Source organism: Schistocerca nitens, chromosome 2, assembly GCF_023898315.1.
Source record: "Schistocerca nitens isolate TAMUIC-IGC-003100 chromosome 2, iqSchNite1.1, whole genome shotgun sequence".
Taxonomy (NCBI): domain Eukaryota; kingdom Metazoa; phylum Arthropoda; class Insecta; order Orthoptera; family Acrididae; genus Schistocerca; species Schistocerca nitens.
In genome coordinates this window covers 13,247,165-13,272,821 of record NC_064615.1, presented here as the reverse complement: position 1 = coordinate 13,272,821, position 25,657 = coordinate 13,247,165, and the positions used below count along the sequence as shown (strand labels likewise).

General features: G+C 41.3%; 1 protein-coding gene across 1 annotated transcript in view; it reads left to right on the top strand.

The window, feature by feature from the left end:
* LOC126235677 (UDP-glucosyltransferase 2-like) overlaps positions 1–15,441 on the top strand; it is a 115,016-nt gene extending 99,575 nt beyond the window's left edge. The window contains exons 6-7 of the mRNA XM_049944405.1: positions 7,544–7,763; positions 14,219–15,441. Coding sequence (XP_049800362.1) covers positions 7,544–7,763; positions 14,219–14,498 — 500 coding nt within the window. The 3' untranslated portion in view covers positions 14,499–15,441. The remainder of the gene's footprint in view (positions 1–7,543; positions 7,764–14,218) is intronic.
* Positions 15,442–25,657: the final 10,216 nt, after the last annotated feature.

Genomic DNA, 25,657 nt, shown 5'->3' with positions numbered 1-25,657 from the left:
GAAATACGATCCTGGCAGGGTCGCCAAGTGTAACCTCCCCACAAATAAATTTAGAAGTTAATATTTTAAATGCAAATGGACATTCAGCTAAGTGTAAGCTCCCCAGAGAAATTTAATGACAAAGACAATTAAATAAAATTAGCTATCTGACCCAAGTATAAGTTCTCCACACAAAAGAAATATGATCCCATGACAATGGAAGTACAGTGATAATCAAAAATCAATTAAACCGAAATGTCGGTCTTTGGCCCTGTGCAAAAATCAGAATTAATTTCTTACCTTAGTAAAACTGCATGTCAAAATTCTGCTCTTATTCTGCGCCACAGCTTGCAGCAGATGCATCGCAATAACTAAATTTTTTTGAAGTTAATTGAAATTTTTTGTTTAAAGGAAATGGAAGGAAATCGAATGATTCTTTGTTAAAAATTGCTTTTAAATCAAAATTATTATTGGGGGCGATTCTTACAGAAATTACACTTAATTAACATCATTAGCTGATCGCAAAGCTGCTTAATAATATACCTTGTCCTGAATCTCGACCATTGCGGTGCCGACGCCCGCCGACTGCTCACACACAACTGAACTCTCTCGCTACATAACTCGGCTACTGCTCCCAACAGACTACTGTACTGCACTGCGCCTCGAGCGCAACTGCTCTGGTCAGAGATTCTACAATGCCTCATCATCGCTGCCAACGAGTACATACGCCTTTCAACCCGACTTGCACGTCACATGAACTTCTGAGCTGCGATCTTTCTTCCGCACGTGTCGACACTTTGCTATTTGAAGGGTCATCGAGCTCAAGGGTGACGTGACAGGGCACCATGCTTTTGCACCTTTAAGCGAAATTTCAACCTTAAGTGTCGCAGTGGGTGGGAATTAAAAGATTTCGAAAGAGCGATCCTTTAATTCTGTTTGTACAGTGCACATAGATTACTGACAGCTGTGTGAAGTAACGATGAAAAATACGTTACCACGTGTCTGTGACACTGTAGACGACTGCCGGAAAAAAGCAAAGAATTTCTCAGCTATGAACCTGTAAGCAGTCTACTGGCAAATCAATGTCGTCAAAGATGACTCGTAAATATAGCCTTCATGGCTCCTGGAAGCCTTCGTGAGTTCAAAATGATCCCTTTTGTCGGTTTAGTGCCCCAGACGCCTTAGAAAGTGCGATGGTCAACCTGATTGGGTAACTTAAATAGACGACATGTCTTTCCGATCTGGACAACACTTTCATTGTTCTTGAAGACATTTGAAGAAAAACCTTGTTGAAGAGCGTTCAGACTGCATGCCACTGCCCCAAACCGAGAAAGCACTTCTTCATCGCTCAAGAAATAAAAATCTTTGGGGACCAAATGAATGGCGGTAGAGTCTGTCCCAATCGACAAGGCAATAAGAACGGTCACAAAATTTCAGACTCCTCGGCACATTCGTGATGAGGATGTTATCTCTAAAGGTGGTCGTCTTACCGGCATTCATAAAGGATTTAAATATAAAGGCATATACAATGCAAGAACTACTGCACGGGTCTCCAAATTTTCCTGGAACGAAGCGCAAGAGGGATATTTTCTTGTTATTAAGGAGGCGCTAACATCTACCACAATTCTAGAATTTTGTCACGAGGAGATAAAACTTCGCATCGATACTTGTGGTTCTATAATAGTGGCAGTTCTAGCACAAATATAGTAATGCCCAGAAATGCGATAGTGTATGCTTCTAGAGTATATTCCAAAAGTGTGCCATCAACAGGTTCCGACCTTACTTATTTGGCAGATCATTCACAGCTGTGATAGACCACCATCCTCTCTGCTAGCTTTGAAAGATGAATAGGGACACCTGGTGAGATTGAAACTAATGCTTCTGGAGTACAACGTCACAATGGTACACAAAAGTAGCCCAAACACAAGGACACCTTTCAAGGAATCCTTTGGCAGAAAGCGGCTCGGATGAACTCTGTCACTGGTGTGTTAAATGACATTGCTGCTAAGAGAGGGAAGGTCCAGCAGTACTGAAAACTTTTAAAGCCTTGAAGGAGGAGGAACAGAGGACGAGTGCAGTTAAATAAGAGTATTGTGTAAGAACTATGATACAGTGGGGCAGAAATGGCTACTCCCTCTCTCAATTCTTCTATGATCAGTTGTACGAAGTATTTCCACGATGCTTCAACATCTGGTCATTCGGGTCTCGTGAAAAGTCAAGACAGTCAGGTGTAGGTACCAATGGTCAGGTCTCTACCGATCCGTTAGACATTATTTAAGCCACTGTTAGGAATGACAACGACAGAAGCAGGCAATGCAGTTACCTCTGGGATGTCTGGTACCAATCCTGCCTACAGAAGCAGCATTCTACCGAACTGGATTCGAACTCTTTTGGAGGTTTCCATTGTCGATAAACGGGAACTGATGGACCGTGGTCTGCACTGACTACCTGACCCACTACATCGTCACCAAAGCTGTGCCGATTGCCAAAACTACAGAAATTTCGAATGTCCTTGTAGAATACATCGTTCCTAAAATTTAGAAATCTGTGGTAGCTAAGGATGCCACACACGCCCATGCCCGAGGGAGGACTCGAACCCCCGACGGGGGGAGCCGCGCAGACTGTGACGAGACGCCTCTGACCGCGCGGCTACCCCGAGCGGCACCATCATTTTGAAGCATAGAGGATTCCAGGTGGAAAAGCTTTCTAGTCGAGACTAGTATCAGAGGTAACTTTCACATTGCGATGTTATTCGCCGGAAGACAGAGTCCTAACATCCACAGGTGAATGGTCTCACAGAACTCTTTAATAAGACATTGAAAGTCTTGTTTTCGATATACGTTTGTCGAATAGACAGATTGGGACACAATACTGGTCATCGTGACATTCGCATACAACAAAGCGAAGCAAAACACTACAGTCTCCAAACCATTCTTTTTGTTTCAAGGTGGCGAGGCCGAAATGACAATGGGTGCATTGTTATCGTTTCATTCATCTTCAGGATGAGTGTATGAAACACCTCATCACTGCAACCAAAGAAGCAGGGCTGTTGGCTCGCTTATGGATCCTGAATGTCCAGCAGAAGGACAGAGCTTTGGCCAAAGACACACCAAAAGTGACTTGATATGGACTTAAATACATCTACGGAAAGTGGGGCTATCTAATATTTAATAAAGCGTTAGTTTGTGGTATTCCGCCCTTCAGCGCTTATCGGTCGTCACATATGGTGGCGATGGTTATGACCCTCCATCAGGAAGACAAAAATGGGGATACGTCGTCCAAGTCCTCTGTATGAAGCCCTAGGTGGTCCTGAGGCGCAGACCGATGACGGGATGTCCAAGACCCACTCGAAGATCACGATGCTCATCATAGTGAAGAGGATGTGACAATTCGATTTGGATAGGAGGATCTGTAAGTGTTGTCATTGGGAGGACCATTGCTAAGATGAAGATACAGGGTCCAATAGTCGACTCCAATGCGAATTTCTAAAAAAGCACATCACTGTTTCTCCAGGAAAGGTACAGGGTCGCAATTTGTGGGGCACTCACTGTGGTGTAGTGCTTAGCGTTTGTGGCTGGCGTGCCGCATGTCGTCAGTTCAAATCTGACCACCAGCACTTGTCAATTGTTCGTTTGTATTTATCATTCCTGAAAGTGATGAAATATGTTTCTATATGTTGGAATATTAATCGTCTTTAAATACCAGCATTGAGGGATATTCGAATTTTGTACAAACAGCTCTACTCTTTCTTGCAGAAGGTCAGTTCTGTTCCGGCTGTCCATTATAAAAGTACTTTGAGTGATAGGTGTTGTTTCATTGATGACGCTACAATATTTTCATATTGTGTTTTGGCAGTTGGACCAAATAAAAGATTTCTGGGTATATTCTATAACATTTTATTCTTTTCTTCGGAGAAAATAATCAGCTAGAGAAATTTTGATGTTTCGTTTACTGGAATTAATTTTTAATATATTTTCGACTTGCTGATTGGTTGTGATGTATCTGCTGGTGGGGCTAGCATTTCCAAACTACTTAAATTTTCAACATTGCCAAAATAAATGGCATAATTTTGGAAGTGGCGAGGTATGTTAAAAATACTAAAAATACGATACTGATCTATTTCATTAACGCTGGCATAGGAAATATGTTTAAGAATTTAATGAGTGTCTACCTCGTATTGGAGATACGAAAATGACGACAAAGTACTGGTGAAATCGGTCCTCAACTCACAGTAAATACACTGGTGTCCAAAATTACAGCAACAAACCGCTATTTCCCCGTCCAGTGTGTAATTCACGATATAACCATACTGATTCTCAGCAGATGTCCGTACGATCGTGTTCGGTACGGGAGATGCCATTTCGGTCAATGGAAAACCACACCGACGATGACGTCAGGGCATCTATGATACGGATTCACATCATTCACACTGTGTACGCAGTCACAGACGGTGGAATATGGTACAGAGAAGTAGCCTACCTGACTCTCCGATGGGGAACGTCATGGGAAGAATGGAAACAGGACATTAGCAAACTGATGTGGCCCGATGGCTTAATTGAATCGTTCTGTTGTTTCTCGGATGTGGCGACATCCCGAATAACAGGGTAGGACCGACCACGTGTGACGTCAGAAAGAGAGGGCCGTTATTTGGCTGTAAGTGCACGACGGTAGCGTCTTAAAACTGCGCGGCAACTGGCATCTGACCTCGCAGCATTCACCAGGTGTGTTGTAGCGAGGCAAAAGGCGTACAGAAGGCTTCCTCAGAGTGGCCTTCATTGTCAGAGACCTGCCGTATGCGTGTGTCTCTGACGCGTCTTCACAAATGGGAACGTCTAGAGTGGAGCAGTCAACATGCCGCCCACACGTTCGAGCGGTAGACCAATGTTCATTTCACGAGACCGTTATCGAGCAGTATCCTTAATGGTGTGGGCAGGGATTGTGTTGACCGCACGAACGCCTGTTCATGTAATTGTAGAGCTGAATTAGCAGTTTTTAATTGATGTCAGGTACCGAGACGATATCTTCAGACTTCATGTGCGGCTGTTGCGAGATGCTGTGGGCCGAGACTTCGTGTTGATGGACAATAATGCTCGACCTCATACAGCACGGGTGGTTGATATTTTGTTGGAAACGGAAGGTACTGTACGCATGGCGTGGCCTTCTCGCTCTCCCGCTTTTAATCCCATAGAGCAGGTCTGGGATTCTCTAGGGACACGGATCGCATCACGCCACCATGCGCCAACCACTTGCCAAGACTCCCGACCAGCTCTGCAGGAAGAATGTACTTCATTGCGTCAACATGAAATTGACGACCTCATTCACACAGTGCACGATCGTTGTCAGCCCTGTCTTGCTGCCAGAGGTGGTCATACCCCATTGTGAACGCATAAACTAGCTGTCGGAATGTGTGTGCAAATCCGTTATATTGGAAAAAAACGAAGAAAATTTTTGTCTACTTCTATGCATGTTGCAGTTGTTTTCATTCTATACTTTTTACACTGTTCCTACTTTACTATCAACTGTTTACATTGTTTTGTGGCAAAATAAACACTACCTAGCTAAATTTCCATTTGTTGCTTTAATTTTGGACACCAGTGTGTTTCAAAGTGGTTTTAGCTCTGAAGTATTTCCTGAAACATTACAATCTGCAGATTGCCCCCCTGTAACACCTACAGCGCCTCTCGCTGTTGAAAAAACAAAAATAGGTCCCAAATTAGCTCCCATCTCTTTAAAATTTCAATTCACAAACTGACCCAAGTCCCTCAACAACTAGTAATTACGAAAAATAAAAAAAGGCAAATAGAGGGAAATATCTAGCGTAGAAAGCAACAGAAAATAAGAGGAAGATTGTTATAATTTTTAGAACATGGGAGGGGGAAAACAGTAGAAAATATTAAAATAATATTTTCGTAAGAAAATAAATATTATAGTCATAGAACGTAGATCTGGGACACCAAAGATAGTGTTTATTAAAGTATAAACAGCCATACGTTGTAATTACGATACTCCAGTCTCTAGTCTGTTCTAGTTCGGAAGTTATTTAGGACGTGCAGCTTTAGAGAACAATAATTGGGACGTTATTAAAGGGGGACCAAGAATAGATCGTGACGAGATTGTATTTGAGGATTGTCAATTCAAGACTTTAATTTCGACATAAACGGGAAGGTGAATAGTAATCTCTTTGGCTTCAATGTCAATTCGTGTGAATATTTAAACGCTTTACTGAATTGAGAATTTTAACCGGATTCGGACTTTGAATTGTGATAGTGGGAAACTTTAACTTCACGCGACTAGTGATCATAGTTAGTAACAGCTGATATTAAATAGAAAGAACGTATTTACCGAAAGTGACAGGATATTATCTAACATCTCTGATGCCAGCGGGAATCCTACGTAGACATCTAATTAAAGAACTTCTTTGAATGAGATCGTATGAGTGAACCTATTTACTAATAATTTTTGTCAATAAACTGACGTTGTTAATTTGAAACATAATACAAGTCTTGAACATTAATTTAATTTAGATTAATAAACGTTAATGCCAAGAAGAAACTAGCGATTCTTAGCTAAAACAATTGAACGAAAGGTTAAAGTATCGTCGTCTGTAAACATTGGTAGTAAAGCTACTACAGATTTTTTTTTCTCTTAGAATTGGGAAGACTATACCTGTAGTGACCCACGTTTAACATTGGGTTTTAAAAGTAATGAAACTGATACTTAGCCGGGACAATATTAAAGTAAAACCCTTCAATGACAACGTGTAAAAAATAAAATCGAACTTTCACCTATTAGACGAAAAAGCGAAAACAGAAAAAGGGCTGCTACACCCCTCATCAGAGTGTCTCTAATATATAGTATTTTTTGTCGAGAAAACAACCGATTTTGCTCCGCAACGTGTCAGGAATTCTCTCTCTCTCTCTCTCTCTCTCTCTCTCTCTCTCTCTCTCTCTCTCTCTCGCTGGTTAGATTCTTTCTTTTTTGCCTTAGTCTCTGGTACAAATGGGAGACTCTGTTATGGTATGAGGTTAACGTCTATTTAAGACTTCCATGTGAATTAAAACTGGTTGCCGGACCGAAACTCGAACCTGGAATCTTTCCTTTTCGCTAGTAAATCTGTAAAAGTACAACTCACTGTCTTCCCCGACAATTTGCTTCCACCAATACCTCCTCCTACCTTCAGAACTTTACGAAAGCAGTAGAAAACAGTAGAAGAGGTATTGGTGGAAGTAAGGGTGTGGAGGCGTGTAATGAATTGACCTTTGATAGCTTTGTTGGGAAAGGCATATGTTAGAGGATGGCGTCCTGCTCTCACACACAATTTTAATCCGACAGGAATTTTCAAATCAGCACAATTCCACTGCAGAGTGAAACTTCATTATGGATTCATTTATCTACGTCACCCACCTGCAAGGGAACATTTCATTTACATTCTATTTCAACTTTTAAAATAATTCTTTCACACACTGCAGCTTGTCAAACAGACACCACTACAATCATCACCAAAGAACAACAATTAACATTTGTACTGTACGTCCACTTCTGTCATGTGGTGCTTTGTTTACAGATCACCCGAAAGTCCGCCTCTTCATATCGCAGGGAGGTCTCCAGAGTATGAATGAGGCGACGTACCACGCGGTCCCACTGCTGGTCATTCCCTTCTTCGGTGATCAGCCACACACCGCTGCCAAGGTCGCCCAGGCGGAGATCGGCGTCAGATTACAGTTCAGGGACCTCACCAAGGACTCCCTGATACGTTCTATACGTACCGTCCTGGGGAATACAAAGTAAGTCTCTGATGTATCTTAAAAAGTCTCTCGTGATAGTTTCTCTCTGTTTCATTCCTCATTGTGGATCAAATTTTAATAGCAAATAGCGGTAGTTTACAATTGCTAAATCTAGAACGAATGGTATAGATTTCATATCTTTACTTAGGTAGCAAAAGTCCGCCGGGGAGTTCCCCCCTTAAGTCGGTGCAGTGTGCTTGGCCGCAGTGGTAACACCTGTTAATGCCAGGTCACCGAAGTTAAGCGCTGTCGGGCTTGGCTAGCACCTGGATGGGTCACCGTCCTGGTCTGCCGAGTGCTGCTGGCAAGTGGGGTGCACTCAGCCTATAACAGTACTGTCTGTTACTGCTATACCATAACCTTAAATTTAGAGGCAGGTCGTGAAATAAAATTATGTTATTAAAGCACTTGTGGTATAAAGCAACAGAGCAGTGTTACCCTCTGAGAGGAATTTTGTTGTGTTGACCGTGTTGTACCTAACGGGATGGCTTATCGGAAATGAAAGAATTACGTAAATATTTGAACAGTAACAAACAAAATTTTTATCTGCACTGTTTAACGGTTAAAGAAAACGGTCGCCAGCCTAATTAGGCAAGAGAATGATTAACATTCTTGTTCAAGAAAATAGTTATTAGTAACTTCAACGGATAAACACAACCTATACTTTGTCATACGTGAGTGCAATGAACTCTGACACATACATATGTTTGTAAGATTGAAGCTAACAGCTAGAGCAGCACAAACTATTTGCAAAAATATAACAGATACCAAAACACACTATTACTTTCAGGGCTTGTTCAAACTGAATGGTCTTTATAACATAAATTGGACATAGGTTAAGTCTCTCTTTGTTAAATACTTCACTATTTAAAATGAGAGTTAATTGGAATCTACTAACAGGTTGCTTCTCACTATCTTTTGAATAAAGAAATTATGGTTTTCATAAATAGTGGTCTTCCCGTTACTTTTTACTTAGCATTAGCACAATAGACAAACTATGGATCCTGTTATACTATTAATATGCACTTCCAATACATAAGAGAGACAACCACTTAGCAATCATGAACATATAATTTTCTACTATTGCAGCTTTCCACTTTTACTACAGTGAAACACAATGTTGACAAAATTGCAAGAAACTGACTCACCTTTTAGAATTTATTACAAGTAGCACTATGATCGTTAACTAAGCAAAACTTTTTATAAGCCTCAGTTTTAAGAGCATTTAATCTTTAAAAGAAACTGCAAATTGTCTTTATTACCACAATCTTCACCGAGCGAGGTGGCGCAGTGGTTAGCACACTGGACTCGCATTCGGGAGGACGGCGGTTCAATCCCGTCTCCGGCCATCCTGATTTAGGTTTTCCGTGATTTCCCTAAATCGCTTCAGGCAAATGCCGGGATGGTTCCTTTGAAAGGGCACGGCCGAATTCCTTCCCCATTCTTCCCTCACCCGAGCCTGCGCTCCGTCTCTAATGACCTCGTTGTCGACGGGACGTTAAACACTAATCTCCTCCTCCACCACAATCTTCTACTTGCAAGTAAATGATTAAATAGGTGACTTCGAAACTCCACAAAACTTTAAATTAGACTGTTTCCATCCATGGAAGGCTTTCACAAGACTACATTTACTACCTCCCACAATTTCATTAAATCCACGGTAAATCTGAATACTCCCTTCTTACCAAAGATCAAACATTATTTAATGTTCTGAGGCTTTCATTTTTTCCACAAACTAGGACACTCGGTAATAATAGTTTAAATGGAGAGGAACCTGAAAGGTGTTGTGATAGGGAAAAATCAAGGTAGGTACATGAAATCAGTTTCAAGTTACCTTATATTTGAGCACACTAACACATCCAATAAGCTGATCCTTCACTGTACATTATTATAGCACTTCGTTACAGTGATTGCGCAATGTGGTGGCAACTGCGTGTTGGTAGGTGGATTTGCAGGCAGAATTGCTGGACACTGTCCCTTCTTGGTGGCGATGATGGATACCAATTCCAGAATCGTTCCAGCTATTTATCCATCCATCCATCCGAGGCATTGGAAAGTGGCAGAAAAAGCCTCTCTCGGCACCAGCACAATATGCAACTTTACATGGCAGTGCACAGTTTGGTAGCTCGTCCCCGACTGACTCTTGTTCCACCTTTTCTACCTAGGCCAACCACAATTTGCGCACACTAGACAGTCCCGTTCCCGAGGGGAACCACACTACCTCTTATACACAGAATAACTAAGAACCCTAAGCGAGGATCAGCAGTTTACATAACAGTAAAGAAACATTTTAAATAAAACAGAACATTTGCACAAATGGGTATTTCTACAAAAAATTATTTACACAGAAATTATAATTATGTATAGCAAGTTTTGTTCCCTCCAAATGGGACAAAGAATTTAAATGACAGATATACCACACTGCATAGAATCAAACCACGACATAAAAATTTTAACAAAGAGAGGAGTATAAAATTTTATGTTATCGATTCAAACACATGTACAGATACTCAATGTTATAACATTAAACCAAAGGAAAAAAGCAAAATAAATCCGTACAGCATTAGAGCTGTGGTGTTACAAGCCCTTGTGAGGCCAATGTTGGAGCTACTTAAAAGAGAAGTGGCGGCACCAGTCACGAAAAACTGACAACGGCCAGGAGAGTGGTGTGCTGGATCACATGCTCCTCCGCATCCGCATCTGGTGACGCCTAAGGGCTGAGGATAAGGTGGCCGATCTGTACCGTTGGGCCTTCAATGCCTGTTCGGAGGGTGTTTTGTTTCTTTAGTTGCAGTGTAATGAAATTGGAGGATATAAGGAGTAATCAAAAAGTTTCCGTTTGAGAGCGCTCCTGCAGCGTATACGAAACGTAGCGCGACTCCGATGCACGTATAGAAGCACCGATATGTCGGCAAGAGATCAGTCTCGCATTCGTGCCTTTTCAACGTGTGCGGTAAATGGCGATGTTATTACCAAATGCGTCCAAACACGACCAACGTGATGTTAGTCTTTTCTTGGCTGCTGAAAGGCAGATAGGCTACTGGTAATCCAACGGAGAATGAGTAATGTGTATGGGGAAGCATGTCTGTCGAAAAGCAGCGTCGTGGAATGGTGCGCCCAGGGGTGCTGCTGCTTAATGATGACGCACATTCCCATGTCGCAACGCACAACTTACGCCAACTCGAGCGGGAAACTACAGTTCTAATATTCTCCCTTCGTGATTATAAAGCCTTCGTTCCCTTAAAAGAGGCATTGAACGGTCGACGAGGATGTGCGGTAGGCAGTTACGGACTTGTTCACACATACGGGTATCTTCAGTCTGGTGCATCGCTGTCTCAATGCACCGGGTGATTTTGCCTGTGTGGCATACCGATTCTGGACTGTACGGCCTCCGAACGGAAACTTTTTGATCAACGCTTAAATTTTCATTTCCAGTCACACAATGAAGAAGGGATACGCATTATCGATAGGCAAACAGTCCATCGATAGATTTAATAGATTTAAACTACCGATATATCGAGATACGAGGGTTGACTGAAAAGTAATGCCTCCACCTTCATAATGTCTGCCCCCGGTAGCTGAGTGGTCAGCGCGACAGAATGTCAGTTGTAAGGGCCCGGGTTCGATTCCCGGTTGGGTAGGAGATTTTCTCCGCTGAGGGACTGTGTGCTGTGTCGTCCTGATCATCATCATTTCTTCCCCATCGACGCGCAAGAAGCCGCAGTGGCGTCAAATCGAAAGACTTGCACCCGGCGAACGGTCTACCCGCCGGGAGGCCATAGTCACACGACATTTATTATTTACCTTCATAACTCTTCAACAGTTGGCAGCATTGATATGCGGCAGGTACTGGCTTGTTCCGTAGCCTCTTCTCTAGAGCTCCAGTTGACGGGAAGCCTTAGCACTGAACTGTTGTGTTGTTACAGTGTAAAGTATGGAACCCTGCACAGACGAGAGAACGAAAGCAGTTCATGGTGATTGTGTTGATGTGGGTACTGTGCGTTGTTGGGCTAGTAAGGTTAAAGATGTTGACGGGAACATCTGACCTCCGTGACAGAGTTGGGCGCCCTGAGACAGCAACCACCGAGTTTCAAAAACAAAACGCTGGCAGATTGATCCAGGACGATCGCCGCATCATTCAGAGAGAAATTGCAAGCACAATTGGCATTTTACAAGAACGTGTGGGTCACATTATTGCTTTGCTTGGCTATCGTAAGATCTGTACACGATGGGTACCCCGGGTGCTGACTTCAGAGATTGAATCTCACCACCGTACAGTATTCTCCGTACAGTCCAGATTTAGCACTCTCTGACTTCCATCTTTTCCCGATAATGAAAGATGATGTTCGGGGACATCATTATGCTTTTAATGAAGACGTTGAGAGAACTGTCAGACTGTGGTTGCGGAAACAGAGCGTCAACTTCTTCCGGACGGCTTCAGAAAACTTTTTCATTGTTGGCAGAAATGTGTCCAATTGACTGGTGATTACGTGGAAAACTGAATATTGGTAATTAAAGATCGCATTCTAAGGATTATTTCTGCGTTTGGTTTATTGAAATATTCCCAACCACACTGAATTAACGAAAGTGGAGGCATTACTTTGCATTCAACCCTCGTATGTCGACGGCACTAACGGCCTCCCCTATGCGTAGGGTAGCAATTACCGACTGTTGTACGTCGTTGGCCTTAATTGAGTTCAGTTTCCTTTTGTTAATCAGTTCACTTCTTACTTGCAGTTTTACATAATGTGTAGTGCTGTAGTCTATTATTTTTGTGCTGTGCCGCTAGTTCGTAATTACGGATAATTTTGTTCTAACATATCCACAGCACTTATGGGAAAACTATGTAACATCAGTATGACCTTATAGTAAGATAATTTTTGTAATGCTTTTGGCCAGAAGATGAGGTATTCCCTCGAAACGTGTTGCTAAATAAATAAGTAATATAATAGTTAACGAAGTTTGTGACTGGTAGCGGTAATTTAAAATACCTTTACATATCACTTAAGACTTCTTTCAATGCTACAACTTAACAAAAATACCAAAAGATCCAACAAACAGAATTAAAGAAAGATTAAAATCATCTCAGATAACATAAACTTATTGCTGACCATTCGGCAAGCTATATTGTAGCAATGAGCCAACATGCACTTAACCTTAGGTCCCAACCTCAATCAGGCCTATTGTGAATTGCAGGGGCAGCATAAGTTACATGCTCAATAAAAAACTCTTCAAACATATATTTTCAATAGTAATAGAACAAACATAAAAGTTTCTGATGGAGCCACACTTGCATTATTTAAAATACAAAATCTTTATTGTTCCAAATCAGCAGAGCCTACACTACAGATAACTAATGCCATCCTACGAAAACAGAGAAAACGGCCACTCCCATTACTGAAGTAATGGACCTGTTGGAATTCACACTCTGATAGCTGTTTCTTTTGCTATTCCAGATTGATCATTCACAAACTTAGTATTTATAAACTGTTGTGCGATTTAACTTACGTTTTATTCTTCATTAAAGTGGTTTTCAGAAAATTTAAATGTATTTTTATAATTAACGAGGATTATTAGATTTATGGGATATCACATGTAGGATTTTGGTAATTTCTAGTGTATGTAGTATTTCCACAATATGTTCGCTGAAATACAGCTGGAAAATCAATTACTTAGCGGTACTAGAATATTAGTAACTGGCAGAATTCCACTTTACTTCGTTTGATAAGGGCAGTCGAATGAAATAAATTTCTACTGATTAGGAAATCGGGCTGTAGCACTGGTAGATAAGTTCTGCTATTTGGGAAGCAAAATGTTAACTGCAGTTTTTCAGCAGCAAGAAAAGAGTACTTCGTTATCATGCAATATAAATTCAAGTGTTAGAAAACGATTTCTGAAAGCATTTGCAATGTCGCCATGAATGGAAGTGAGAAGAACGATAAACTGAACGGACTTAAAGTGAATTCGAAATGTGTTGTTTCAGATGGAGCGAAAATCAGATGAGTGGATAGGATAAGTAATGACGACATAGTGAATCGAATCGGCGGAAACACGGTTTATAGCACAACTATGCTGAAGGAAGGGATTGTTTGACGGGACAGTTCTTGAGACTTCAAACAATTGATAACGCGTGGAGGAATAGTTGTGGGGGTGAGAAAGGTAAAATTCGTAGGGCGAGCCCAAGGTGTTGATATAGAAAACAAATTAAACTGGACGCTATTTGTGATAGCTATACAGAGCTGAAGAGACTTGCTCAGGATACACTAATGTGGTGACCTTCATCAAACAAGGCTGGAGCTACTAAACTGAATTCTGTTTTGTTGTCAGTCTGTTTACTTCACGTATGTTCATCTCGTAAATCTTTGCTCTGTGTTAACCTATCACTTAAGGATGGTATACTTCGAATAAGGTTACTTCAGTTTGTATCCTTAGACGCATGATGTTTTCTTATACAGATACGCAGACAACATGAAGCGACTGTCGGCCGTGTTCCGCGAGCACAGGGCGGACTCGCTGGAGCGGGCGGTGTGGTGGATCGAGTACGTGATCCGCTACAGGGGGGCCCCACACCTGCGCAGCGCCGCCCTCGACCTCCACTGGTGGCAGCTGATGCTGATAGACGTGGTCGCATTCCTGCTGGTGGGCGTTGCCCTCACACTCTGCCTCGTCTACTTCCTCACGCGGCGGGCAGTCTCCTTCTGCAAGGGCAACAAGCAGAAGCAGAAGAAGCAGTGACGCACTCATGCACAATTTTAGACTCTTTTCCACCAACACATTTACAGACTAGAGTCTCTGAAAAGTTTTTCTGTGAAATAACACCAGAGTTCATATCACATTATGTGCAGAGTGAATCTGATCAAATGTCGTACGTTCTTCAAGGATATCTTCCCAATAGTTTGATACTGGAGACTCGTTGCAGAGTAGCTGCACTTCGTATGATATATAACCCCATTTTTCATTGTATATGAATTGCACTGAAAATATCTGCACACATTGCAGTTGTCGACAGTATGCACTGTTCGTCCTGTTAGGAAGTAAACTAGGTTCCATTCACTTGCTGCTGATAGCAGTAACGCCCACTTTACTCTCTGTCCTCAAGCTTGCATTCAGTACTGCTCGGTTCGGTCTCTGGTTAGTTTCTCCGGCAGTACTAGTTGTACGTTTTGGTACACAGCAGTGTGGATAGGTTTATAGCGACGAGTTGGTCCATCTACATAGCGTGCCCGGATTCCCTGAATGCAATGCAACACCGCCATGACGACTGTATGCTGAGCTGTCCCCGCAGGGACAGCACCCGCGGTACTTTCGCATCTGTACATAGGCAACTTAGACAAAGTGGGTAGTTCTGTATTAAAATAGACGATATTTAAGTATTTTCCACTACTGTGACTTTGTTTTCACAAAAAAATGCAACTGGCATAACAAACCGAATATTGTATTTCATTATTATATGTATTATAATCAGATTTTCAAGTTGAAACAGAACCACCAGAGTAGGGCGAAACTGGACGCAGCATTATGATTAGAAATCTCAAGTTAAATTGTACAGCCTCTAATACTAAATTTGTATTGTAGCTTTGGATGCATTTGCTTGAGTTACTTAGATTCTACGTGCTAAATAAATACGTAGTAAGAATATGGAGTGCCTTGTACAATAAATTTGTCTTTTATGGCTTAAGTCTTACGTTTCTTGTGCGTTGGTACTTTAGAATTCCTAGCTCGACGCTTTCTGAAACATTTCAACAGCATTGCGCCACTGTCTTCTCCAGGCGTCCATCAGTTCTCCGACAGCTACTAAAGCCAGCGACACTTTGGCACATGGCACACGGGACACCTGAAGCTGCAAGACCGTAATATAAACAAATACTGGCCGCCATGTGGACGCAGTCATTCCGCCACCATCCTGGAAGGTTAGCCAAAGTGTTCACCAGCCACCTGATGGGCAGAGGGTCGAACTGAGGCGCTCCTGGCCACCGAGCCGCAGGGGCTCTCGCCAGAGCCACGCGCCACTACTCGCCTTCCTGTTTGGTTTTCGCTCCCTAGACGTTAGCGCCAGTTAGCTGCCACGGCCGGGTTGGACCAAAGCCTTCTAGATAAAAGGCCTACGCACAGCGGCCATATTGGGGCGTGACGTCGCAAACAGTTGGCCATCTTATCTTCAGTCGGCAGTCGTGTTGGCGTTTATGTTGTGTTGAAAGTGTGTGACACGTGAAAGTGATATATATTTCATACAGTATTCGCCTACAGTTCCGCGAAGTATGGGATACAAGTGCTGCCTTTCCTTTCGCCAGGGAAATTATAAATCCCAAAAAGGCATGAAAGTGCAGATGTTTCGATTTCCCAAATGTGTGAAGTTGAGAAATAGCTGGATTGCAGCTATTCCCAGACAGGAATTTGTGTATATGCCTCATTCAAGGGTAAGTAAATAAAAAAAATTGTAGCATGTTATTTGTTTCCATTGCACCACATTTACCAATTTTTTAAAAAGTAGTTACCTGGTATGTATCATGGACCAGTATCATTTGTTTCTTAATTCGGGACCATTGCTGCGAGGTTAATACGAAGCTGGCTGTGAAATGTCTCTCATATTTGCAACTATTGTCACACAGAATAGTTATATTAATCAGTGTGGCTCAAAAATGTTTAGTATTCCTTATCATTCCTACCAGATTGAGTTTCCAGTACTTTCATTTGGAAGAGCTACTGAATGAGTTTGTTCAGTTCTACATATACAGCTATTCGGAAATAATTTCAATTTGAGTAAACTACCTTAGAAGATTGCATTAATGAATTCAGTGTTCGACAGATTAAGCAGTATAGAAAGCAGAATTTCGAGGTAAGTGCATTCTAATGAAATTAACAGCACTCTGTGACACGAATTTCAATCAAGGATATAGGAGAAACAATCTTTTCATGTTTAAGATTCTGAAGCTGTACAATATTTAAGGGAAAGCGCGTCAAGTGCAGAAGTGAGTAATATTAACGAGACAAAAAGCTACAGCCACGTTGTAAAAAAGTGTTTGTAATAATGGTAAAGAAGAAATCGAAAAGTTAAATGAACGATTAAAAAGTCTTCAGATAGTTGCTGATATACTGAGACTAGATATCACTAAACTTGAGAACGAAAACCGTGAGTTAAAAGCATTGGTTCCGAGCAGTAAACGCCAAAAGAGCATAAACAGCTTAAACACGCATTCCAGTGAAAGTAATGGTCAAAATTGCGTAAATAGGCCGTACTCAAATGCCCTTCAAAGTGAATACAGTGGCCTAAAGTGTGTAAACAATTGAAAAACTATTTCTCGTGTAATGCCAAACAAAGTGACTAAAAAAAGTGCCTTGCTCACAACGAAATACATGGAATAAACCTAATCTCGTGTGCACAAACGAGTTGTGTGTTACCAGAAAGCAACATTGAAAGTGAACAAGCCACCAAACGTGAAGATAAAAACATTGTAAGGAGCTGCAAAAACATCGCCAACAGCCAGAAACAGCGAACAAAGAAACACAATGTGCTTTTTCTAGCGGACAGCCACGGAAGAAAGCTAGCAAATATTCTACAGGATGTGAATACGGATCTTCGTGCAACTGGCATCGTAAAACCTGGTGCGAGGACAGAAAATATTGTTGAAGGCATCTCAGAACAGAAGAATACAACAAGAGACAGTGACTGTGTTGTTTGTGTGACTGGTGCAAATGATGTAGCACATAATGAAGCCAAAAAGTGTATAACAGGTTTGAAAATTTTTTTAGATGTAAGTAAGGTGGAAAACACGATTGTTGTGACGATACCTGATAGACATGACTTGATCTATAATTCATGTGTTAACAAAGAGATTCGTAAAACAAATATTAAAATCAGACAACTATGTTCCATTTATGCTAAATGCAATGTAGTGGATATTAGCAGACTTGAAAGAAATTTGCACACTGAACATGGTGAGCATCTACATTACCATGGGAAAACATTTTTGTGTCAGGAGATAAGCAAAGTTGTAAATGAAATACGAGCACGCAGCAGCCTTGTCTTAAAAGACAGTCCCACAGAGCATGACTGTACACCTTTTTTTAGAGAAAGCGACATTGCAGACGAAGGAAAGTTAGAAACCACAATATAAGTGGAAACTGCAGCAGTCTAAATCATTCAGATAATTGTGCAACCCTGGATCATGTAGCGAAAATAAATGAATACAGAAAGTTCTGTGAAAGTAGAATACCATTATGTAGCAGTGACAGTTTCCTCCTCCTTCATATAAATGTACAATCTCTAAGGTGTAAAATCAACGAATTACAACACTGGCTCGATAAAACCAACTGCAGTGTTCTATGCGTCAATGAACAATGGATGAAAGACACTGAAATGGACTTGTGTGTTCCTCTTGGATATTCGTTAGTTACAAGCTACTGCAGAAAAAGTATTACACATGGTGGGGTTTTAATATATGTCAAAAGTAACCTTGAATTGCATTACTCAGTTATAGACCTTAGTAGAACATGCCTTGAAGCTACAATAGAAGTAGCTGGTGTGGTAATGCATAACCAGAAAACTGTAATTGTCTCAATCTATCGAATCCCAGGCTCTGATGAGATAGCATTTATAGAAAAAATTAATACTTTAATATTGTTGTTGTCAAAATATAAACATCATAGAATTGTAATTGTAGGTAATATTAACATAGATATAAGGGCAAAGAGAAAAAAAAATGTAATTCATATTATTAACACTCTGAAGTCATTAAACTATTACTGTCTCAATGAAAAACCCACTAGACTGAACGCATGCCTTGATAACAAAATTAGCAATGTACAAAGACTCCATACAATGTGATCTAATAGAATTAGGTATAGCAGATCATGCAGGCCTATGGCTTCAAATAGAAAAGTCAGCCTTCAGTTCTACACAGAGAGAAGTGACATATAGAATTCTAGGTGAATCCAATGTAAACAAAATGATAAACCAGTTAAAAGAAATGCATTGGACTCATGTAAAGTATAACAAGAAAACGATTAATAAATGTTTTTCCATTTTCCTGGCAGAGATCAAGCGCATAGTAGAAATGACATGCCCCTTGGTAACCAAAAGGTACCAGTGTAATATTACTCATAAGCAACAAAATACTAACAAGTGGAACACCCCACAACTTAACGAACTCAGAATACTACTGATGATTATGAAAGACAAATCTCGTAACAGTGATAGGGACAAGGAAAATTACACTAACATGAGAAACCTTTACAAATTAGAAATAAAAAATGCTAAGTGCTTTGCAAATGATGAATATATTTTAAATTCTAAAAATAAATGTAAAGCTGTCTGTACTGTCATTAAAAGGGAAATTAATAATACCAATAAAGAAAGAAGTATCCCTATTGACTGCAATATTCTCAATGAATATATTGTAAATAGCGTCACCACTCCACCCATCAATTCTGCCCCTGATGCAGCAGCATTGCTCACTTGGGCAAAACAGACAAGAAGTGAGAAGTTCACTTAGACCTGAATCACATTAAATGATATTCATAAGTCAATAAACAAATTAAGTAATTCCAAACCAGAAGATTATTATGGACTCGGTAATCTCCTCATTAAATGTATAGCAAAAGATATTGAAATGAAGGGTATGAAAAAAGGGTGTCAATGTCTGGAACACTTTTTGACCTAAGTAAAGTTTTCGACTCGGTGTCGCAAGACGCTCATCAAAAAGTTAAAATACTATGGCATTGAAGATGACACACTCAGACTATTCAGATCTTATCGAAGCAATAGGTTACAACTTGTATATGCAAATAAGCAGAGGTCAGAAATACTCCCTATAGAAATAGGAATACCCCAAGGCTCTATTCTTGGACCTTTTCTGTTCATTGTCTATGTTAATGACTTCTCGAATTACATACCATGTAAGAACATACTATATGCTGACAATATGACATAAGTACAGGAGAGAACTTAGAGTGTACTGGACAAAAATAGACTAATGATGCAGATGGCTAATTACTGGTGTCAGGCAAACCAACTGTGCATAAATCAAACAAAAACAGAAGAAATAATATTTAGTCTCAAAGTAACTAAAAATGAAAAAAAAACAGTGAAATTACTTGCACTAATCATAGACCAAAAGCTCTCATGAGAAGGACACACTAATTATCTATGTAGTAAATTAGCACGAGTACTTTTCCTATTGTATAATTTAAGGAAGTGTGAGCAAGCAATTGCTACTCCACTCATACTATGCTTTTTTTCATTCCCAACTGCAATATGGAATATTGCTTTGGGGTAACACCCCAGGGGCTGAACGCTTTCTTCTGCCATCTGAAAATACAATCAGGTGCATGGAGGGGTTAGCACCCAGAGAGCCTTGCAGAAATTATTTTAAATCTCTTGGCTTAATGACAGTGCCAAGCATGTACATGTATGTGAATCTCCAGGTTTACGCGGCGCAAAGACTGCTCCATTAAGTTTCGGGAATGCAGCCGCATAAATTCTGCTTCTTCTAATATTTCGGCTGTATACCTTTCAGCCATCTTCAGAGAGAGCCGTACGACTGACGCTCCAGCGCTCGCTCCATCCTTTTAAACTCGCGGGCCGCGCCACTGCGCATGCGGCCACAGATAAACAAGGCGCCAGTGATGTTGATCGGCGGCAAAGACGTACGATATGCATGAGTTACGTCTGTGGCTGCGCATTCGATCCATGCTGGGAGGTCGATGTATTACTGGGAGCTGAACTGTAGCGACGTCTTTGTAAGTTCAATATTGAAAGTGCCGGATTCCATGATTTATCTAATGTGAAACCGCTGTCTCTATTAATTAAATTATTCGTCAAGCGGATTTAAATTGCCTCTTTTACTATGGAGTCCCAGAAAGATGAAACAGAAGTCAGAATTTCGAAATTTTCGTATACCATAGAGTGACCAGAATCAATACAATGCTCTGCCACAGCCGATTTACTGGGTTGTAAGAGCCGAGTGTACCTGCGATGTTCCGTACAGCTCTCTTTGACTGCACGATTCGGTTGTCCGATATATGAAAGGCCACATTCACATGGTATCTTGTAAACTCCAGGCTTGCGGAGTAGTAAGTCATCTTTAACGGAACCCAGGAGTGCAGCGGTCTTCGCCGGTGGACGAAAAATCACTTTTACTTTTAGTGAGGATCCGTCCTATTTTAGATGAAAGGCTTCCCACATACGGCAGGAAAGCCATGGATTTAAATGTTTCCTCGTCATCTTCTGCATTCCTTACGGACACTTTAGGTTTTATTTGTAGTGCCTTACGTATCTGTTGTGGAGAATACCCATTGTCCTCAAAAACCCTCTTCAGATGTAAAAGTTCGTCTTTTAAACTACTTTCATCAGATGTGACGTGTGCTCGGTGTACCAAAGTTCTTAGAACACTACTCGTCTGCGAAGGATGGTGACAGCTATTTGCATGTAAATATAAGTCCGTATGGGTCGGTTTCCGATATACTTGTAAGTAGGCTGTTTAGGTTTTTTTATTGGTAACGCCACCTCTGTATGAAAATCACTGGCTGTGCTGTGTGCAGCCTGTGGCTGCTTTGCATTGTTGTAATACTCGCCATTGTAGTGTTAGGCAGCTGGCTGTGAACAGCGCGTAGCGTTGCGCAGTTGGAGGTGAGCCGCCAGCAGTGGTGGATGTGGGGAGAGAGATGGCGGAGTTTTGTAATTTGTCATGCTGCTATATATATTATGACTATTGAGGTAAATACATTGGTTGTTCTCTGTTAATATCTTTCATTTGCTAACTATCCCTATCAGTAGTTAGTGCCTTCCGTAGTTTGAATCTTTTATTTAGCTGGCAGTAGTGGCGCTCGCAGTATTGCAGTAGCTTGAGTAGTGAAGATTTTTGTGAGGTAAGTGATTTGTGAAACGTATAGGTTAATGTTAGTCAGGGCAATTCTTTTGTAGGGATTTTTTGAAAGTCAGATTGCGTTGCGCTAAAAAAAATATTGTGTGTCAGTTTAAGCACAGTCCTGTAATAATTGTTCAAAGGGGACGTTTCATACTGCATGACCCAAAGTGCCATCTTCTTTGCGCCGAACAAAGACATCCAAAAATGGAAGGCATCCCTCCTTTTCCACTTCCATTGTAAACTGAATTTGTCCATGGATGGAATTCAGATGGTTTAAGAAGTCCTGCAATTTGTCCTCGCCATGGGGCCACACTACAAAGGTGTCATCAACGTACCTCCAAAAAACTGTAGGCTTCAAACTAGCAGACTCCAGGGCCTTCTCCTCGAAGTCCTCCATAAATAAATTGGCCACCAAGTGTGACAAAGGACTACCCATGGCAACACCGTCAGTCTGTTCAAAAAGTCGTTATTAAATAAAAAGTATGTGGAGGTCATCACATGGTGAAACAAAGCTAAAATCTCCTTATCAAAACTTTTTCCAATGAGATCTAAAGATTCAGAGAGAGGTACCTTAGTAAATAGCGACACTACATCAAAGCTGATTAATAGATCAGAGGTGTTCAGTTTCAAAGATTTTAATTTGCCAATGAAATCTGCAGAGTTCCTTATATGATGATCACATTTTGCTACAAACGGCCTCAATAGTGACGCCAGGTGCTTGGCACAATCATAGTTGGGAGAACCAATATTGCTCACGATAGGACGTAGAGGAACGTCTTTCTTATGGATCTTTGGGAGTCCATAAAGCCTTGGAGGCACTGCACCACTTGGTTTCAGTCTTCGTATGACTTCCGGTGGAAATGGAGAGGCATTCAAAAGCGACGCAGTCTTCCTTACTACCTTGTTGGTGGGGTCCTTACCGATCTTCCGGTACATACTATCATTCAGTAAGATGTATATCTTATCATGATAATCGTCACGTGACATTAAAGCAGTGGCATTACCTTTATCAGCAGGGAGAACCACCGTTTCGGTATCTTGGCGGAGCATACGTAGTGCAGTCCTCTCTGCCACAGATATATTGCTTCTTTGTGGGCGAGCCTTCATAACAGCTCGACAAGTTTCGCGTCTTATTTCATCTGCAGAATCCGTAGAGAGTGGTCGAACAGCTTCTTCAACGGCACTGATGAATGCAGGTATAGGCAGGTTCGACGCTTGGACAAGCTACGACTTTTGAGAGCGAGATTATTGAGCTCTTTAAGTTTTTTACTGAGGTGCCGTGACCATGGCATAATTCCGAAGTTTGCCAGGATAGTACATTTTATAAAATCGACTTCCGTGGATAAGATTTCAATTAAAGCTGGTTCTGCTATCGTTTTGGAGAGGATCCGATTTACACGAAGGAAGCTGGATCTTGTTTCTCAAGAACTTTATCGTCTGCACCTGAAGATATCTGTGGAGTTACCCAGCAACTCTTGGAACTAGATAGATTGTACAACATGGGCCAAAGCAGACTGGGTTCGTGAGGTAGCGACATCAAGACAGACTGCAAAGTTCAGCCGACTTGAGCCATCTCCACAGCAAGGAAGTATCATTCGACGCTCCGTCATTAATATGACGGGTAGCGATTTGGACGATGCGACGATGATGGTCTTAAGCAAAGGACTGAATTTTGCACCCACGCCGAAGTTTTTGCCTATACCTGCATTCATCAGTGCCGTTGAAGAAGCTGTTAGACCACTCTCTACGGATTCTGCAGTTGAAATAAGACGCGAAACTTCTCGAGCTGTTACGAAGGCTCGCCTCTCTGTGGCAGAGAGGACTGCACTATGTATGCTCCGCCAAGATACCGAAACGGTGGTTCTCCCTGCTGATCAAGGTAATGCCACTGTTTTAATGTCACGTGACGACTATCATGATAAGATATACATCTTACTGAATGATACAAGGTAGTAAGGAAGACGGCGTCGCTTTTGAATGCCTCTCCATTTCCACCGGAAGTCATACGAAGACTGAAACCAAGTGGTGCAGTGCCTCCAAGGCTTAATGGACTCCCAAAGATCCATAAGAAAGACGTTCCTCTACGTCCTATCGTAAGCAATATTGGTTCTCCCAACTATGATTGTGCCAAGCACCTGGCGTCACTATTGAGGCAGCTTGTGGGAAAATGTGATCATCATATAAGGAACTCTGCAGATTTCATTGGCAAATTAAAATCTTTGAAACTGAACACCTCTGATCTATTAGTCAGCTTTGATGTAGTGTCGCTATTTACTAAGGTACCTCTCTCTGAATCTTTAGATCTCATTGGAAAAAGTTTTGATAAGGAGATTTTAGCTTTGTTTCACCATGTGATGACCTCCACATAATTTTTATTTAATAACGACTTTTTTGAACAGACTGACGGTGTTGCCATGGGTAGTCCTTCGTCACCCTTGATGGCCAATTTATTTATGGAGGACTTCGAGGAGAAGGCCCTGGAGTATGCTAGTTTGAAGCCTACAGTTTTTTGGAGGTACGTTGATGACACCTTTATAGTGTGGCCCCATGGCGAGGACAAATTGCAGGACTTCTTAAACCATCTGAATTCCATCCATGGACAAATTCAGTTTAGAATGGAAGTGGAAAAGGAGGGATGTCTACCATTTTTGGATGTCTTTGTTCGGCGCAAAGAAGATGGCACTTTGGGTCATGCAGTATATCGGAAACCGACCCATACGGACTTACATTTACATGCAAATAGCTGTCACCATCCTTCGCAGACGAGTAGTGTTCTAAGAACTTTGATACACCGAGCACACGTCATATCTGATGAAAGTAGTTTAAAAGACGAACTTTTACATCTGAAGAGTTTTTGAGGACAATGGGTATTCTCCACAACAGATACGTAAGGCACTACAAATAAAACCTGAGGTGTCCATAAGGAATGCAGAAGATGACGAGGAAACATTTAAATCCATGGCTTTTCTGCCGCATGTGAGAAGCTTTTCATCCAAAATAGGACGGATCCTCACTAAACATAAAGTAAAAGTGATTTTTCGTCCACCGGCGAAGACCGCTGCACTCCTGGGTTCCGTTAAAGATGACTTACTACTCCGCAAGCCTGGAGTTTACAAGATACCATGTGATTGTGGCCTTTCATATATCGGACAAACGAATCGTACAGTCCAAGAGAGGTGTACGGAACATCGCAGGTTCACTCTGCTCTTACAACCCAGTAAATCGGCTGTGGCAGAGCATTGTATTGATTCTGGTCACTCTATGGTATATGAAAATGTCGAAATTCTGACTTCTGTTTCATCTTTCTGGGACTCCATAGTAAAAGAGGCCATTTAAATCCGCTTGACGGATAATTTAATTAATAGAGACAGCGGTTTCACATTAGATAAATCATGGAATCCGGCACTTTCAATATTGATCTTACAAAGACGTCACTACAGTTCAGCTCCCAGTAATACATCGACCTCCCAGCATGGATCGAATGCGCAGCCACAGACGTAACTCATGCATATTGTACGTCTTTGCCGCCGATTAACATCACTGGCGCCTTGTTTATCTGTGGCCGCATGCGCAGTGGCGCGGCCCGCGAGTTTAAAAGGATAGAGCGAGCGCTGGAGCGTCAGTCGTACGGCTCTCTCTGAAGATGGCTGAAAGGTATACAGCCGAAATATTAGAAGAAGAAGCAGAATTTATGCGGCTGCATTCCCGAAACTTAATGGAGCATGTACATATATAATTGTCTAATATATGCCAGAGAAAATCTGAAAAAATTGAACATGAGATGTGATGTGCATGCACACAGACAAGAAACAGTCACCTGCTGGACTTGCCTTCCACAAGACTTGCTGTAGTCCATAATAACTATAAGTACTTAAGCATAAAATTTTTCAAGAAGTTACCATGCTCAGCTTGTACAGTACCACTAAATAAATATAAGAATACATTGCAAACCTGGTTAAAAAACGACGAATTCTATACAACTGAAGAATTCTAGAAACTAATCATCAAAATATATGTTTTACCTAAGTT